The sequence below is a fragment of the Orbicella faveolata genome, unplaced genomic scaffold (assembly GCF_042242905.1).
Source record: "Orbicella faveolata isolate gen_17 unplaced genomic scaffold, um_ofav_v1 contig_3, whole genome shotgun sequence".
In the NCBI taxonomy this organism is placed as follows: Eukaryota; Metazoa; Cnidaria; class Anthozoa; order Scleractinia; family Merulinidae; genus Orbicella; species Orbicella faveolata.
In genome coordinates, this window is record NW_028301558.1 from 16,502,501 (window position 1) to 16,516,287 (window position 13,787).

The 13,787-nt window shown below is 39.4% G+C and overlaps 1 protein-coding gene across 4 annotated transcripts in view; it reads right to left on the reverse strand.

The window, feature by feature from the left end:
- Positions 1 to 12,943, reverse strand: part of LOC110060713 (uncharacterized) — a 36,813-nt gene extending 23,870 nt beyond the window's left edge. For 2 of the 4 annotated variants that reach the window (XM_089297863.1, XM_089297862.1), the window contains exons 1-5: positions 11,871 to 11,933; positions 11,735 to 11,787; positions 7,954 to 8,009; positions 6,531 to 6,851; positions 3,037 to 3,348 (exon numbers count right to left, since the gene is read on the reverse strand). In XM_089297863.1, coding sequence (XP_089153989.1) covers positions 3,037 to 3,348; positions 6,531 to 6,851; positions 7,954 to 8,008 — 688 coding nt within the window. In that variant the 5' untranslated portion in view covers position 8,009; positions 11,735 to 11,787; positions 11,871 to 11,933. Of the gene's footprint in view, positions 1 to 3,036; positions 3,349 to 6,530; positions 6,852 to 7,953; positions 8,010 to 11,734; positions 11,788 to 11,870; positions 11,935 to 12,875 lie in introns of those variants that run through there. The other 2 variants (XM_089297861.1, XM_089297859.1) reach the window with 2 other exon arrangements.
- Positions 12,944 to 13,787: the final 844 nt, after the last annotated feature.

The following is a 13,787-nucleotide window of genomic DNA, read 5'->3' on the forward strand; positions in this document are numbered from 1 at the left end:
GTTCGTGTTTTTCGGTTGCCATGGGCGACCGTTGCTTCCTTTGTTAGGACAAGTCTGGGAATTGAGGTCACAAAAAAATTCTAATTAATTCTGGTTTTGTTCGATTTCGCTGAAATTTTAACACGATAAAGCTGGATTGTTAAGGAATAGATTTACCGCCTGCCGATGTGTGGTAGCTATTAACGCTGAAGTGTTATATTGCTTCGAAGTCAGGGTTTTCAAGAGATTTTTTTGCAACATGTGGGTTCGGCGTGATTTTGTAATCTGAGGTTTCGGTTGAACCCGAAGGAAAAAATATCCGGAAAAGGTCATTTCATCGACGATTCAAACAAATATAAATATGTATATGTTCCGAGCTAAATTTCTGGTGAAAAAATATAATTCTTGACGAGCGCTGGGTTTTTAATTTATTCCCGCGAAAGATGAGATTTATTGTTTCAACAGCTTTTGGCGAGTAAACATCACAGGTTGCGTGACTCAAAATTTGGCCGAGTGGAAGCTTGGGTCTGCTCGCACCGAAGTCGAAAAAAAACAAGAAGATCTGTTAGATCTTATAACCGCGCTTTTAAAATTTAACTGTTCGCTTAGCACTACCGTCGGAACGCAGTGCACATTCCAAAGCAGTCATTGATGATTCTTTTCTTACTGTAGACATCACATCACTTGATCAACACAAACTGTATTATTGCACCATCAGTGGTAGCCGTTGACAAATCTCCGATGACGTAATGGTCTTAATCTAGAACTTTCTTCGGGATATGTATGGGCATGAACGATATCAACGACACAATAATAACACTATTAACAACAGCTTTCTTTCTTAAAAGTCATGATTAAATTTAATTGGTGTTTTCCACGAGTAAAGGGCTAGCAAAGTAGTCACACAAGTCATAAAAAAACCCTATCCCGACCGATGTATCGATTTTGGTCACTCCAGTGACCACAGATTGAAAACGTGACAGAAAATTGGCGTTACTTTTGATTCTCACCAAATTTGTCGTATCCCCCCCCTCGGGAGAATTTTGTTAAGTTAGCTAATTTAGTATGCAAGCCACCGTAATGGCGGTTGCTCAAAATTGGGGCAAAATCTTTCGGAGATGGAAATCAGGACATTTGTAAGGATACAGAAAGTAATTTGGGACCGGTTGCTGGCTTCTAAGGCTGAATTTATCCAGAAGTAAGCTGTATTTTCGTTTTCGTGTCGAAAGCCACGCGATGAAATATTATCGGTTTGTTCTGCTGTCTTGTTCTGTTTTTTCTCTTTGTCGTTTTTGTAGCCCGCCGAGGCCAGTCTTTCGTCTAAATCAGTTGAAAAAGGTTCGAAAAAGATGTTCCCAGTCAAGTTTAAACTCTCAGGCGATAATTGTGGAGTTTTTTGGCCGAAACGTCGGCTTTGTTATGTTCGTGTTTTTCGGTTGCTATGGGCGACCGTTGCTTCCTTTGTTAGGACAAGTCTGGGAATTGAGGTCACAAAAAAATTCTAATTAATTCTGGTTTTGTTCGATTTCGCTGAAATTTTAACACGATAAAGCTGGATTGTTAAGGAATAGATTTACCGCCTGCCGATGTGCGGTAGCTATTAACGCTGAAGTGTTATATCGCTTCGAAGTCAGGGTTTTGAAGAGATTTTTTTGCAACATGTGGGTTCGGCGTGATTTTGTAATCTGAGGTTTCGGTTGACCCCGAAGGAAAAAATATCCGGAAAAGGTCATTTCATCGACGATTCAAACAAATATAAATATGTATATGTTCCGAGCTAAATTTCTGGTGAAAAACTATAATTTTTGACGAGCGCTGGGTTTTTAATTTATTCCCGCGAAAGATGAGATTTATTGTTTCAACAGCTTTTGGCGAGTAAACATCACAGGTTGCGTGACTCCAAATTTGGCCGAGTGGAAGCTTGGGTCTGCTCGCACCGAAGTCGAAAAAAAAAAAACCACGGGTAAACCATGAACCGCGCTCGGCCCATGGCCGCGCGGTTAAAAAACCACGGGTAAACCATGAACCGCGCTCGGCCCATGGCCGCGCGGTTAATAAACCACGGGTAAACCTAGAACCGCGCTCGGCCCATGGCCGCGCGGTTAATAAGCACCGAATATAATGAAGTAAGCACCGAATATAATGAAGTAAGCACCGAATATAATGAAGTAAGCACCGAATATAACGAAGTAAGCACCGAATATAATGAAGTAAGCACCGAATATAATGAAGTAAGCACCGAATATAATGAAGTAAGCACCGAATATAATGAAGTAAGCACCGAATATAATGAAGTAAGCACCGAATATAATGAAGTAAGTACCGAATATAATGAAGTAGGCACCGAATATAATGAAGTAAGCACCGAATATAATGGAATAAGCACCGAATATAATAAAGACAGCACCAAATATAAGGAAAAAAGCACCGAATATAACGAAGAAAGCACCGAATATAACGAGGGAAGCACCGAATATAATGGAATAAGCACCGAATATAATGAAGACAGCACCGCATATAAAGACATAAGCACCGAGTATAATGGAATAAGCACCGAGTATAATGAGTTAATCACCGAATATAATAACATAACTACTCAATATAATGACATAACCAGCCAATATAATAAAAAAAGTATCATAAGACAGTTCTGGCGTTCCATAAATATGGACCCTCAGACTGAAATGTGCCCCCTAAAAGAGTCTCCGATACCAGGATGTTTTGTCTATAATTGTACGTAAATAGCTAAACGAGAGGCTCGATCAATTTGTGGTCTCCAGAGCTAATCGTTTGAAGATACCGAGTACTGTGTCTTTGTGTCCGTATTTAATCAAATAGCATATTTTATCACACCACGCCGAAATATCATGAGCTTTTAGCTCCCTTTTTTTTTCCAGTGGTGTGGTTTGGACATTCTTATGTAAAACTGCTTTCAGCAAGGAAATATACGTCTGACATACCTCTCGTTCAAAACAGTAACAGAGACTGTCCTTACTTAATAAGACAAGAACTCTAGAATCACTCTCCACATATATTCATAGTTGCTCCATAACATACCTTGAATACCCCCAGTAACATAGACATGATGTGCCCCTGGTGCACCTTTTCCATCGCTTTTACAATCCTGTGAGATTCCAAACTTGTTGAAAGTTGGGGGGTGTAATCCACTGATAAGACATGAGCCGCCATCATGAATAGCGAAAATAATATATCCTATCTTTAAGGCTGCCAGTGCGCACTTCGCAATTGCATCTGTTCTTAGTTTGTAGTCACCGTCTAGAACATCCAGGTCTGTTCCTTCCAGAACAGTCATCTCCATGTTGTATTTGTAACATCCAAGTGATTTGTACTCAATTGCAGAATAGAGATCTACAAGGCATGCATCGATATGGTGATTAAATTATTCTGGTGTATTTAGTTTCCTTTTACAGCTACCCTAAACTATTATGTTTCTAAACAATCTTTAATATCACCCTGTACAGGTTTCTCACGAGTTCGTACTGTAATGCTTGACGAACCAAAAAGATTCCTTCTAGGATGCAACTGAGATTTCGGAAATGTTAAAATTAGTTGCCAGAGGTGAACTTAGCCCTTGACCTGTTGGTGATAAAAAAAAAAAAGACCTTGAAAATTACTCGGGAGACGAAATTACTCAACTGTATTGATCTGAGTGTCCTCAAACAATTATATTATACTCTAATTTACCTCAGTTGAATCATGATTGAGTCATAAGCTGGGGAGCTGTTTACAAAACAAAACTCACAAGAATATACAGACTATGCAAAACCATGTGTACGGGGTATATTCTTCGCTCATAGGAAGACAAATGCCGAAATTTACTACACTTTACTTGAAATTTTAGATCTAAATAATATTTACAAGATGAAGATTGCACTCTTTGCTCATAACATCAAAATGATAGAAAGAGTATTCCAGCTGTTTTTTTTCCTGGTGCTCTTACACCAGTGTCAGAAATCCATCACCACAACACCAGGTATGCATCAATCAGAACTTCAAATCTATAGGCCAAAAACATCAACTAGATGTTGACAATCAGCATTCCAATATTGTGCATCAAAAATTTGGGAATCAGTTCCTCTCGGCCTAAAAAACTGAACATATAATTCCTATAAAAAGTAGTACAAGCAGCACTTCATAATCAATGTATAATTATGATAAAGCAGGCCTAAGAAAATACGCGCGATAATTGGTGAAAAATCGTGTTTCTATTAAACAATTAGATTATTCGCTCTCGATTTCTATCGCGTGATAGTTGACGAGGGCACAGCCCGAGTCAACTATCGCGCATAGAAATCGAGAGCGAATAATCTAATTTTTAACTTGAAAAATATTTATTATTTTCCAAGTTGTAGTGGTGGAACGATTTCATTCCATCACTCCTTCACTCCTTCACTGGCTCAATTCCCGTTAGACATTTGGAAACCCGGGGGAGGGGAGCTCCCATATGAAAAGGCATGGGATGCTCGTCGGAAAATTTGAATTGAACTCCTAAGGGAGACTAATGTGGACGTTGCTCGAGCTTCATTAGACCCCTAAAAGATACCACTTAAAACGGAATAGGTTCGATCACCAGCCACTGTTCGAAAAAGGATCCCGCGAGCACTTGTAGACCCGACTCACGTACTCGAGAGATCACCGGAAATCAAGCCTGAAAACAGAAATTAAATGAGAGCGTTTCTTTTATTATTATTTCCTCGACTGCACCCTAAAGGATACTTTGACAGCTAAAAATGGTGACGTTTCGTCATCAACACCCTAAGTGAGGCAAGAATCCTTGATTTGTACCCGAGATGACGAGCATCCTCGACCTTTTCATATAGGAGTCCCCCCGGGTTTCGAACATCAGCCGTAATCTTCAGAAATCTTCGGTAATCCTCGTAAATTTTCGAAAAATGTTTGGCAACGTTCGTGTCACCTTCGGACAAGTTTTGGATAATTTTCGGAAATCTTCGGAAGGTGGTCGGAAATCTTCGGAAATCGTCAAAAACACCGCCATCAGTATTTTTATAGGTGTCAATATAATATAAAGAACATTACACGTTAGCCCGAAGATATGAATTTTATGTTCTTGTCACGAGAACATAGAATTCACATCTTCTCGCCACCGTACAATGTCCTCTATATATTTTTACTCGGTGTTTGTATTTTGACTCGCCTTTCGGGCTCGTCAAAATACGGCACAACTCTACAGCGATACTACACACCAAAACATCTAATAAGATATGTATATGTAATGGAGAAAGATGTGAATACAAGGGAAAGCGGCGTTTAAAATTATTATCCGGAGTGCTGCTGCACGAATCGCGGCAACAACGCTTAGAGTCTTGAATCGATTGCCACATGCTGGGGCATTCCGTTGAACGGGCCGGAAAGGTTTGGCTTTATAAATATTATTCAAAAGTTTAACTAATAACTGAGTCGCATGCAGCTTTCCTTTAACATTTTGATTAAAACGAAAAACAAAAGCACAAAAAAAAAATGTTATTCGTAACTCCTTAGTGGTAGACTTGACTTTGGATACTACAAATGGAGTGGCAACAAGACGTTTTGTGGGTTTCACCGCGGACAAGATTGAACTACAGATGTCAGTTTTGACCTTCCGTCCATTTATATCTTCTACGTCCTTTAAGCCTGATGCCCTGATCTGACAGATAAAGATCAGAGACCTAACAATTAATTTTTGGGAGTTGTATCTGTTTACTTGTTCGCAGAAAATGCCTTTTGAGGTTAGTTTTTTATCCACTCATAATCATCTTTAGATTTCTCTGCAAAACCCGTCACTTCAACATCTTAAATAAGCCTGTTATTTGTTGTCAAATTTGATTTAAACCCAAGCGAATTGCGTGAGCAGAGGGCACGGACACTAATAAAATAAAATGCTAAAAACAGCCTGTTACAAAGCTACAAATGCTTGGGTCTCCAAGGTCCTCGTTTAAAAAGGAATCAACGGGGCCCTGGGGAGGTGGGGTGCTCCCCGATATGGGGTAAATAGGTATGTGCAGCCTCAAAAGGGTATGGTTTTTCAACTGTTTTGATCATAAATAGGGTACCGAGTTTGGCCATTTTCGTCATAAATAGGGTATGTTTTTAACGGAGTGTCTTGAATCTGTACAGCGTGGTTGCCAAAATCAATAGCACACGTCAATTCAACGTTTTATGCCTGTCTTCCGTAAACAAAATTGATTAACTAACGAACCGCCCTTTACAGGAATCTTAGTTAGGAACGCAGAGAATGGTTACACAGGAATTTCTTATAAAGGAATTTAGCTATGGCCCACATACACTTCGTGTCCATGTGATTTTGGCCACGTGGACACGAAGCAAAATCAGTTATCTACAAAACTATTTACGTCATTCTCTTATAAATAAAAAGGTTATTTAGCTCGCTGTTGTTCACGACAACTCCGCGGCCTCTTATAATCGCTCTTTCTTGAAAGAAAATTGTCCCTGCTCTATGTGGTCTCCTCCCTTTAACTGTTTAATAGGTTTCATTTATTTTTATAAATAAAAAATAAACAAAGTGGTCATACCCTTGATTCCTCCAACAGCGTAAACATGATTTGCTATCCTCCCTCCTCTTCCATCGCTTTTGCACTGACTTGACCAGCCATATGTCTGAAAGGTCATGTGCGCGGTGGAACTGCTTGAGCACATGCCGCCATCTTGAAGAGCAAACACTTTGTATCCGCGTTGCTTAGCTACAGACGCGCACTTTTCTATTGCATCTTTTCTCGTTTTGTAGTTCCCTCCATCCAGACGTGGGTCTTGTCCCTCTAGGCTAGGGATCGCCCGTGGTGCGGCCCCGGGGTAGTAACATCCAATTGATATGAAGTTAACGGAATCAGAAGAATCTGAAACAATAAGGATGTATTAGCAACTGTCAGGGTCGTAGGGTGCATTTTTCATGGAGTACTGACGCATCTGAGAGAATGTAAATCGAGAGCCAAAGAAGCGAGGCGCTTGGTGGTTTGGGGGCATATCCCACTCCTTGCATACGGTGGCGGCGCCCGCAGTACGAGGGGCGGTTAAAACCGAACTGTCCTACTGAAACGACACGATAATAGTCTTTTTCTTCGCAGCTATCAAAAAATGTAGACAACACTAAAATTGCTTTGACTTGTTCTAATGCTTGACTGGATAATTCTGGGCTTAATTTGACAAATTTCTATTTGCTATTGAGTCTTTATAAACATAAATTGAGCTTACTTTGATTTCCTTCTAAACCATACAACGTTTGATTTCTGGCACTTGTCGATAATTATATATTCACTGAACTCTCCTCAAGTTTGATGATTACTTGTTCAGTGCTGCAGTACGAGATCTATACACGATTGGTTAAAAAGTAATCATTTTTTATAGAAAAAAATGGTTGCTGTTTGCCAGAATAGTCTGAAACGGTTCATAAGTGTTTTAGACCGATAATCTCCACTCTGAACTGTAAGTACCGTGAAGAAAACTTTATAGGGATAACCGGATACCACTTTAAGTCGAAAAAACATCCAATTGGTGTGATGGTAGCGGAGTCAAAAGAAACTGAAACAATAAGGAAGTGTTAGCAACTTTCATGCCGTTTAGAGTTTCAGGAGCTTGGATATCGGAATCGCATATCTCTGTTTCTTTCTCCTACTACATTTTGGCAGCGGTTTATACTCTGTACCACAGAAATGATGTTATGAAATGTTTGATGCTTAGCCCTGTTCTAACCGAGCTCTTTTTGTCTCGAGGAGTTGGAGGGGAGAGGGGGCGGGGGCATTCGAGGCCCTAGCCTGTAACTCTTAGGGCATGCATGAAAGCTTTGATAAGGTCATGTGATAGGATTGCATAAATGATGACCACTTCCTGGGAAAGGCTGAGCGAAGTTCATTAAATAGTGAACCTTACATGCATTACTCTCTTGTTACATTTCAAAAAGACAAAACAGTCAAAAAACTCATTGAGGATTAAAATTCATACCTGCACTGCCAAGATGCAAACTTGCACAGAGAACTAAAACAAAGATTTTCATCATTCTGAGGGAAAAGAGAATAATTTCCTATAAGTCGTGAGAGAGAACATCAGCAGCATTTTCAAGATACGAGCGACAAGACCATATATAATTAAAATAAATGAAATAAAATTTTCTTTTCTTTTTTTTTTTTTTTTCGGTGGGCTTAGTTTCTGAGAGTCTTATTACAATTACAGGGAAACAGAAAGGTGTCGATCATTTCAAGTCAAAGAAAAAAAACTCAGGAACAGTATTTAGGGCCGCAGCCAGAAACAAATTATGACTGAGGCAGTGTCCAAGAAATGAGTTGCGACTGAGGCAATGTCCATGGTTTAATTCTCTTCCTGGGAAATTAGGGTGTTTTTGATGACTTTAAACAGCAAAAACGAAAAAAATGACTGAGGCAAAGTGCCTCGGTTTGCCTGTTTCTACGGCCCTGGTATTTCTTTAGATATTCGCAAGAAAGATTCCATTGGCTCTTTTAAATATTCTGTCAAAAGATATTTTTAGTCCAGTAATTCTTAGTCTTCGTATTGCTTTTGTCATGTCAGATTCTTTTTTCATGTACATATTTTTCCTCGATCATTTTTACGAATTTTAAGCCATAAATGTTTCAATCAGATTCTATTTTTATTCTGTACTATTGTAATACCTTAGATGTATCTTAAGTAATTTTATATTAATTTAGGATAGAGGGCCATTATACTAGTTTGTCAGTAATACTGTTATGTGCTACCCTTGAGCGTCTGAATCGTGTTGACCGCGCTTATATTTTTTAACGCCAAAACCAAATACAGTTGAGTCCTCGCACTTACTCGAGCCAAAATCGAATTCCTCTGGATTGTCGTTTAACATTTACTGTAATTTTATAACCTCAGTAACTCGAACTCTCGATAACACGAACATTTTCTGTATAATTTCGCCACGGCTCGAAAACTCGAGCCGTGTTTGCCAATACGTGACAACTTAAAACAATCAGTACTGTAGTCCTAATTATAATAAATAAAAAATATAAAAAATACAAAAAATATAAAAAATTCGTGTTTCCGGAACGTTAACATGCGTTTCTGCACAAGTTAACATGAAGTTACGTTTGCTAAAACGCTTATTTCGTTTAACTGAAACCTGACGGAAACATGTGGTACGTTCCACTGTGACTGCAGCAACGGAAAGACGAGTAAACAAACCGACAGCCGAAACGCATGTTAACCGTCCGTTTCCGCAACGGTTTCACATGTTTCTGCCACGTCTCCGCTTACGGATTCTTGATATTTCGTCCTGTCTGCTTACTAAAATTACAAGTTTTTGCTAGATACTAGCCTGAAATGGCTGTCATGCATTTCGGGCTAGCTAGATACCGACAAAACGGTAATCACATATGGTGAAATAAAAAAATTCTAAATCTATCGAAACTTCGATAAAAGACATATTTATTACGAAGTCAGAAATTATACTCTTCGTGTTCAACAACGACAGTAAACACCAGTTGAGCTTCTAGTATTTATGACAAGAAGCTTTATTTTTGTAAAAATATACGAACAACACAGAGTGTAGTAGTTCGTTCGAATAGCGATCTCCGATTAAGTGAACTGCGACAATTACAACGCTCCTCTGACGAGTGATCACTCGAAAGCTTGCTCTAATATATGTTCTCTCCTCGGAGTAAAACCAGTGGGAGCAATTTAGTCTTTCCAACTCCTTTCAATTTCAACTCAGCATTTTCGTCCGCAACATTTAAGATCTGTTTCGTAATTTTCATAGGAAAAGCGCACGCTTTCACGAGCAACAATGCGACCAGATTACACTTCACAAGACACTTTTAGCTACTTTTCGATCCTTATCTTAAAATTAAGCTAAAAAGTGAACTTTGAAGTGACCGATCTTTTAGTAGCGGAAAGCTGAGCTTATACGTCAAGTTTGTGATTGACAGCTGTTGTCTCATCAGCCAAACAAATTGCACGCTAACGCCACTTTTCCTCGATTGGAAAATAAATTTTGGTTTTAAAATATTAGTTGAATGTGCGGGGAAATGAATGGGTTCTTTATCATAGAGCAAGATAAAGAAGCCTCGACTGTGCTCTGTTCAGTACGTACGTACCGCTTTTAGCGTGCTTTACAACAGCACAGCAGAGGCGAGACATGTTTAACAAGAATACACTTCCATGATTTCTTGTGCGAAAACTGTGATTTTTCGAGCCGAAGACGAACCGAAACAACATATTTACTTTTATTGTTTTTGAAAGCGATCAGGAAACCTACGAAAAATCATGGCGATCTGTAAAACTTCCACGGCTAGCCTGCAAGAGTCAGGGCCTAAGCCAGAAAAATATTATGAGTGAGGAAATATCCATGGTTAAATTATCTCCCTTGGTAGTTAGTAGTGTGCTACTTTCTCCCTTCAAAAGAAAAAAACAACAACCGACAAAAACGAAAACAAATGGCTGAGGCAAGTACCTCAGTCGGTTTGCCTCATAATACTAGAGGTGTAAAGTATGATTGACTTTTGATATAATGCATTAAATATTCATTGACGTGACTAAATTCTGTAGTAATCTTTGTTTTTGGGCATTAGTCCATTTGACACCGTACCTGTGAGTCTGGCATCCGAGAACATGGGGATTTTATAGTATGCTAACATTAACTCGGGAAAATCCTCAACTAGAAGACCAAACTAGAATACTTAGATACTCTCGAAGAAGTTGAAAGAAAAATTTCCCTTCAAAATTTGTGAAACTTTTTAAAGACTGTCAGCTTTGAGATTCAGTCAAATGCTTCAAGAGATGTAGCCACTTCGAACAAAAAATTTTAAAAAACCCAAAATATTTCGACAGACAAATGTCGGCCATTTCGGCTTCACAGAAAGAATAGAGAGGAGAATTCGAATTTAAGAAGGGGGCTAGGTATGTTCTTAATATTTTAGTCAATCTAAATGCATGAACAGTTCTACCAAATGTAAAGAAACGGTAAACAGTATTTCATCTAGCAGACAAACAAAAGGCTACTAATTCCCATCTTTGTTGAAGTAAATAGAGGTGGGGGATGGTCGGCAATTTTGAAACTATAGATAAACTTTCGCCTTCTCAATATTAAAATGTACACACCGTTCAATAGAGCATTTCTTTTCATTCGCACTATAGTTACGAGTGATATCAATTTATGCCTCCGAACCTTAAGAATTCGTTTTCGGAGAGTCCAGTTGAAATGAGAATTTGACGCTTATCTTCTATAAACAACATGCATGCTTTCTTCAGTCAGTAGAGACCTTAAGCAATGACGACGACGACCCCGAGGACACTGCCTAGGACAAAATGAATTTATATTTTATCTTCGAATTTCGCAATTGTCTAAATCTGTTCAGTGCGCCTATTGGTCTCAGAACTTGCTCAAGCTAAATATGTAGCACCAGCGTTCAATTTCAAATGAAAATACCGAAAAACAAATTCATATTTTACCCTCGAATTTCACAATTGTCTAGATCTGTTCAGTGCGCCTTCTGGTCTCAGAACTTGCTCAAGCTGAACATGTAACGCCAGCGTTCAATTCCAAATGAAATACGAAAAATTAGCCGCCGTCGTTCGCATTGTCCAAAATACACAGTTAGTCATTTTACGGTGTTGTTTTGCAGAGGACGGCTAAGAAATGTACAAAGACTTATAACACACGTGCATAGCTATTGTTCTGCTCATTAAACCTTTTGTTTGGCGACGTGCTTAAGCTCTCTGGTAAAGATTCAGGATTTAATTTACATACCTTTGTTGTTATTAAGGGAATCGTCTCGCACAGTTCTCGTTCTGTTCCAATACCTGAAAAACAGAATTCGAGGAAAGATATTAATTTCAAATGATATCTATATGTGTGTGTAACATGAGCAGCCGAATATCATCACCTTTGTTCAGTTCGCCAGAGTCTTTATCCAGAAGTCTGACGATATGTACCAGGCGAAACCGCAGCAAAATTTGACGAGAAGGCGGTCTACGGAGGCTATTTATAGACGTTAAATGATACTTCTGCCGGATTCTTGTTACCTCGGCTTCCCCCGAGTTGAAACGTGACTTTACCGTGAGCCGGGTCACGTAAAGAGCCATCCTTATTTTCAACCACATGAACAATTCCTTACACCTTCCTGAAACTGAGATTGCTCACAATGTACCTTATCAATGAACAAAATCATTAAATTTGATCGTTAAAGAGGAAGGTTGTAAATATTCATTTAGCTAGCATACACGTATCAGTTTTGCTCTTAACCGGTTCTGCTCACGTAAGTCTCCCACGTGCACCATCAATAGCTGAAGCAAGCTTCAGTCCACTTTGAGTCTTGGTGGGCGGAATGACGGGTTGGCAGAGACGACTTCCCACAACCCTAAATGGTAAAATCTGAGTGCGATTTTGCGATGACTCGAGTTCCTTGACCTACCAAAGCAACGATTGTGCTAAGTGTGCATCTACAATGTTGTTTTACCTCAGCGGGCGCAATGTAAAAAAATGTAAATGTAAATGCAAATTTAATGTCAAACACGGGGAGTGCTTGACAATAATCCTGATCGAATTGGAGTTTGGAAATGTTGCAACTGGTTTTTGAGAAGAGGGAAAAACCGGAGTACCCGGAGAAAAACCTCTCGGAGCAGAGTAGAGAACCAACAATAAACTCAACCCACATATGACGCTGGGTCCGGGAATCGAACCCGGGACACATTGGTGGGAGGCGAGCGCTCTCACTACTGCGCTAACCCTATCCCCGGCGCAATAACGCGCCACCAAAACCGAAGAAAATGGGGTTTGCAGGATTTGAAACAGTCATTACGTTCTACACGTATGACAAATGTAGCTTAATACAACGCTAAATGGCAAAATGTTTAAGTGAGTTTTGCGTGACAGGAGCACCTTGACCTACCAAAGTAGCATCGTGCCTGACGAATCTACCCCCTCTCGAGAACATTCGAACCTTCAGTTTAACAAGCTGTTCTATCAAGTTTATTCCTCTGTACTTGCTTGTTTTTTCTCATTTTATTAAAAGCACGTACCACAGTTACAAGAGGTCATATACACTTCCTGAATTAAGATCAATTCTTAATATGCCTTATCAATGAAAAAAGCTGTTAGATTAAATCAGTAAAAGTAGTTAATTGTGAGTTCATTCAGCTAGCCTGCACGTATCTTCTGCTCTCCTACGCGCACGGACAAGCTGGCTGCAAGTCAAACTCTGAGATTTGTAGTTTTCCTTAGCGGGCGGAATAACGCTTTATCCAGCAAAACAGAAGTAAATGCGCTTTGCAGTATGAAAAATGTATGACAAATGTAGCTTGAACGCCAAATGGTAAAATATGTATGCCATTTTTGTCTGTGCATATGGACTGTTTAATTTGCTGGTCTATCAAGTTTGTTCGTCAACAAGCTTAGTTTCGTTGTCTGTGTTCTACTAAGTCTTTTTCAGTATGACATATCAGTTCTTTGACCTCATTTATCTGTGGTTGCTTGTTCTATTTGACATTTGCTTATTTTATTAAAATCCCTTGCCACAGTGGCAAGGGGTCAAAGAATGGTTACCGATAACAATTATTGAACAGCCAACTGACGAATGAAACGAGGTCACCATAAGTAGCCGGATACGCAAGGCTAATTACATAAAAGGTTAACGATGTTTTCACGTACGGTAAGGATGGCGATATACGAAGGCGCTGTTTCTCGGCTTTAACCGAACCCGGCCCTCACGCAAGCTCAAGCATAAGCACATACATAAAAAGCTTATGCGCTAGTGGGGACAGCATAAGCCAAGCAGCATAAGCATAAGCATAAGCTATGCTTG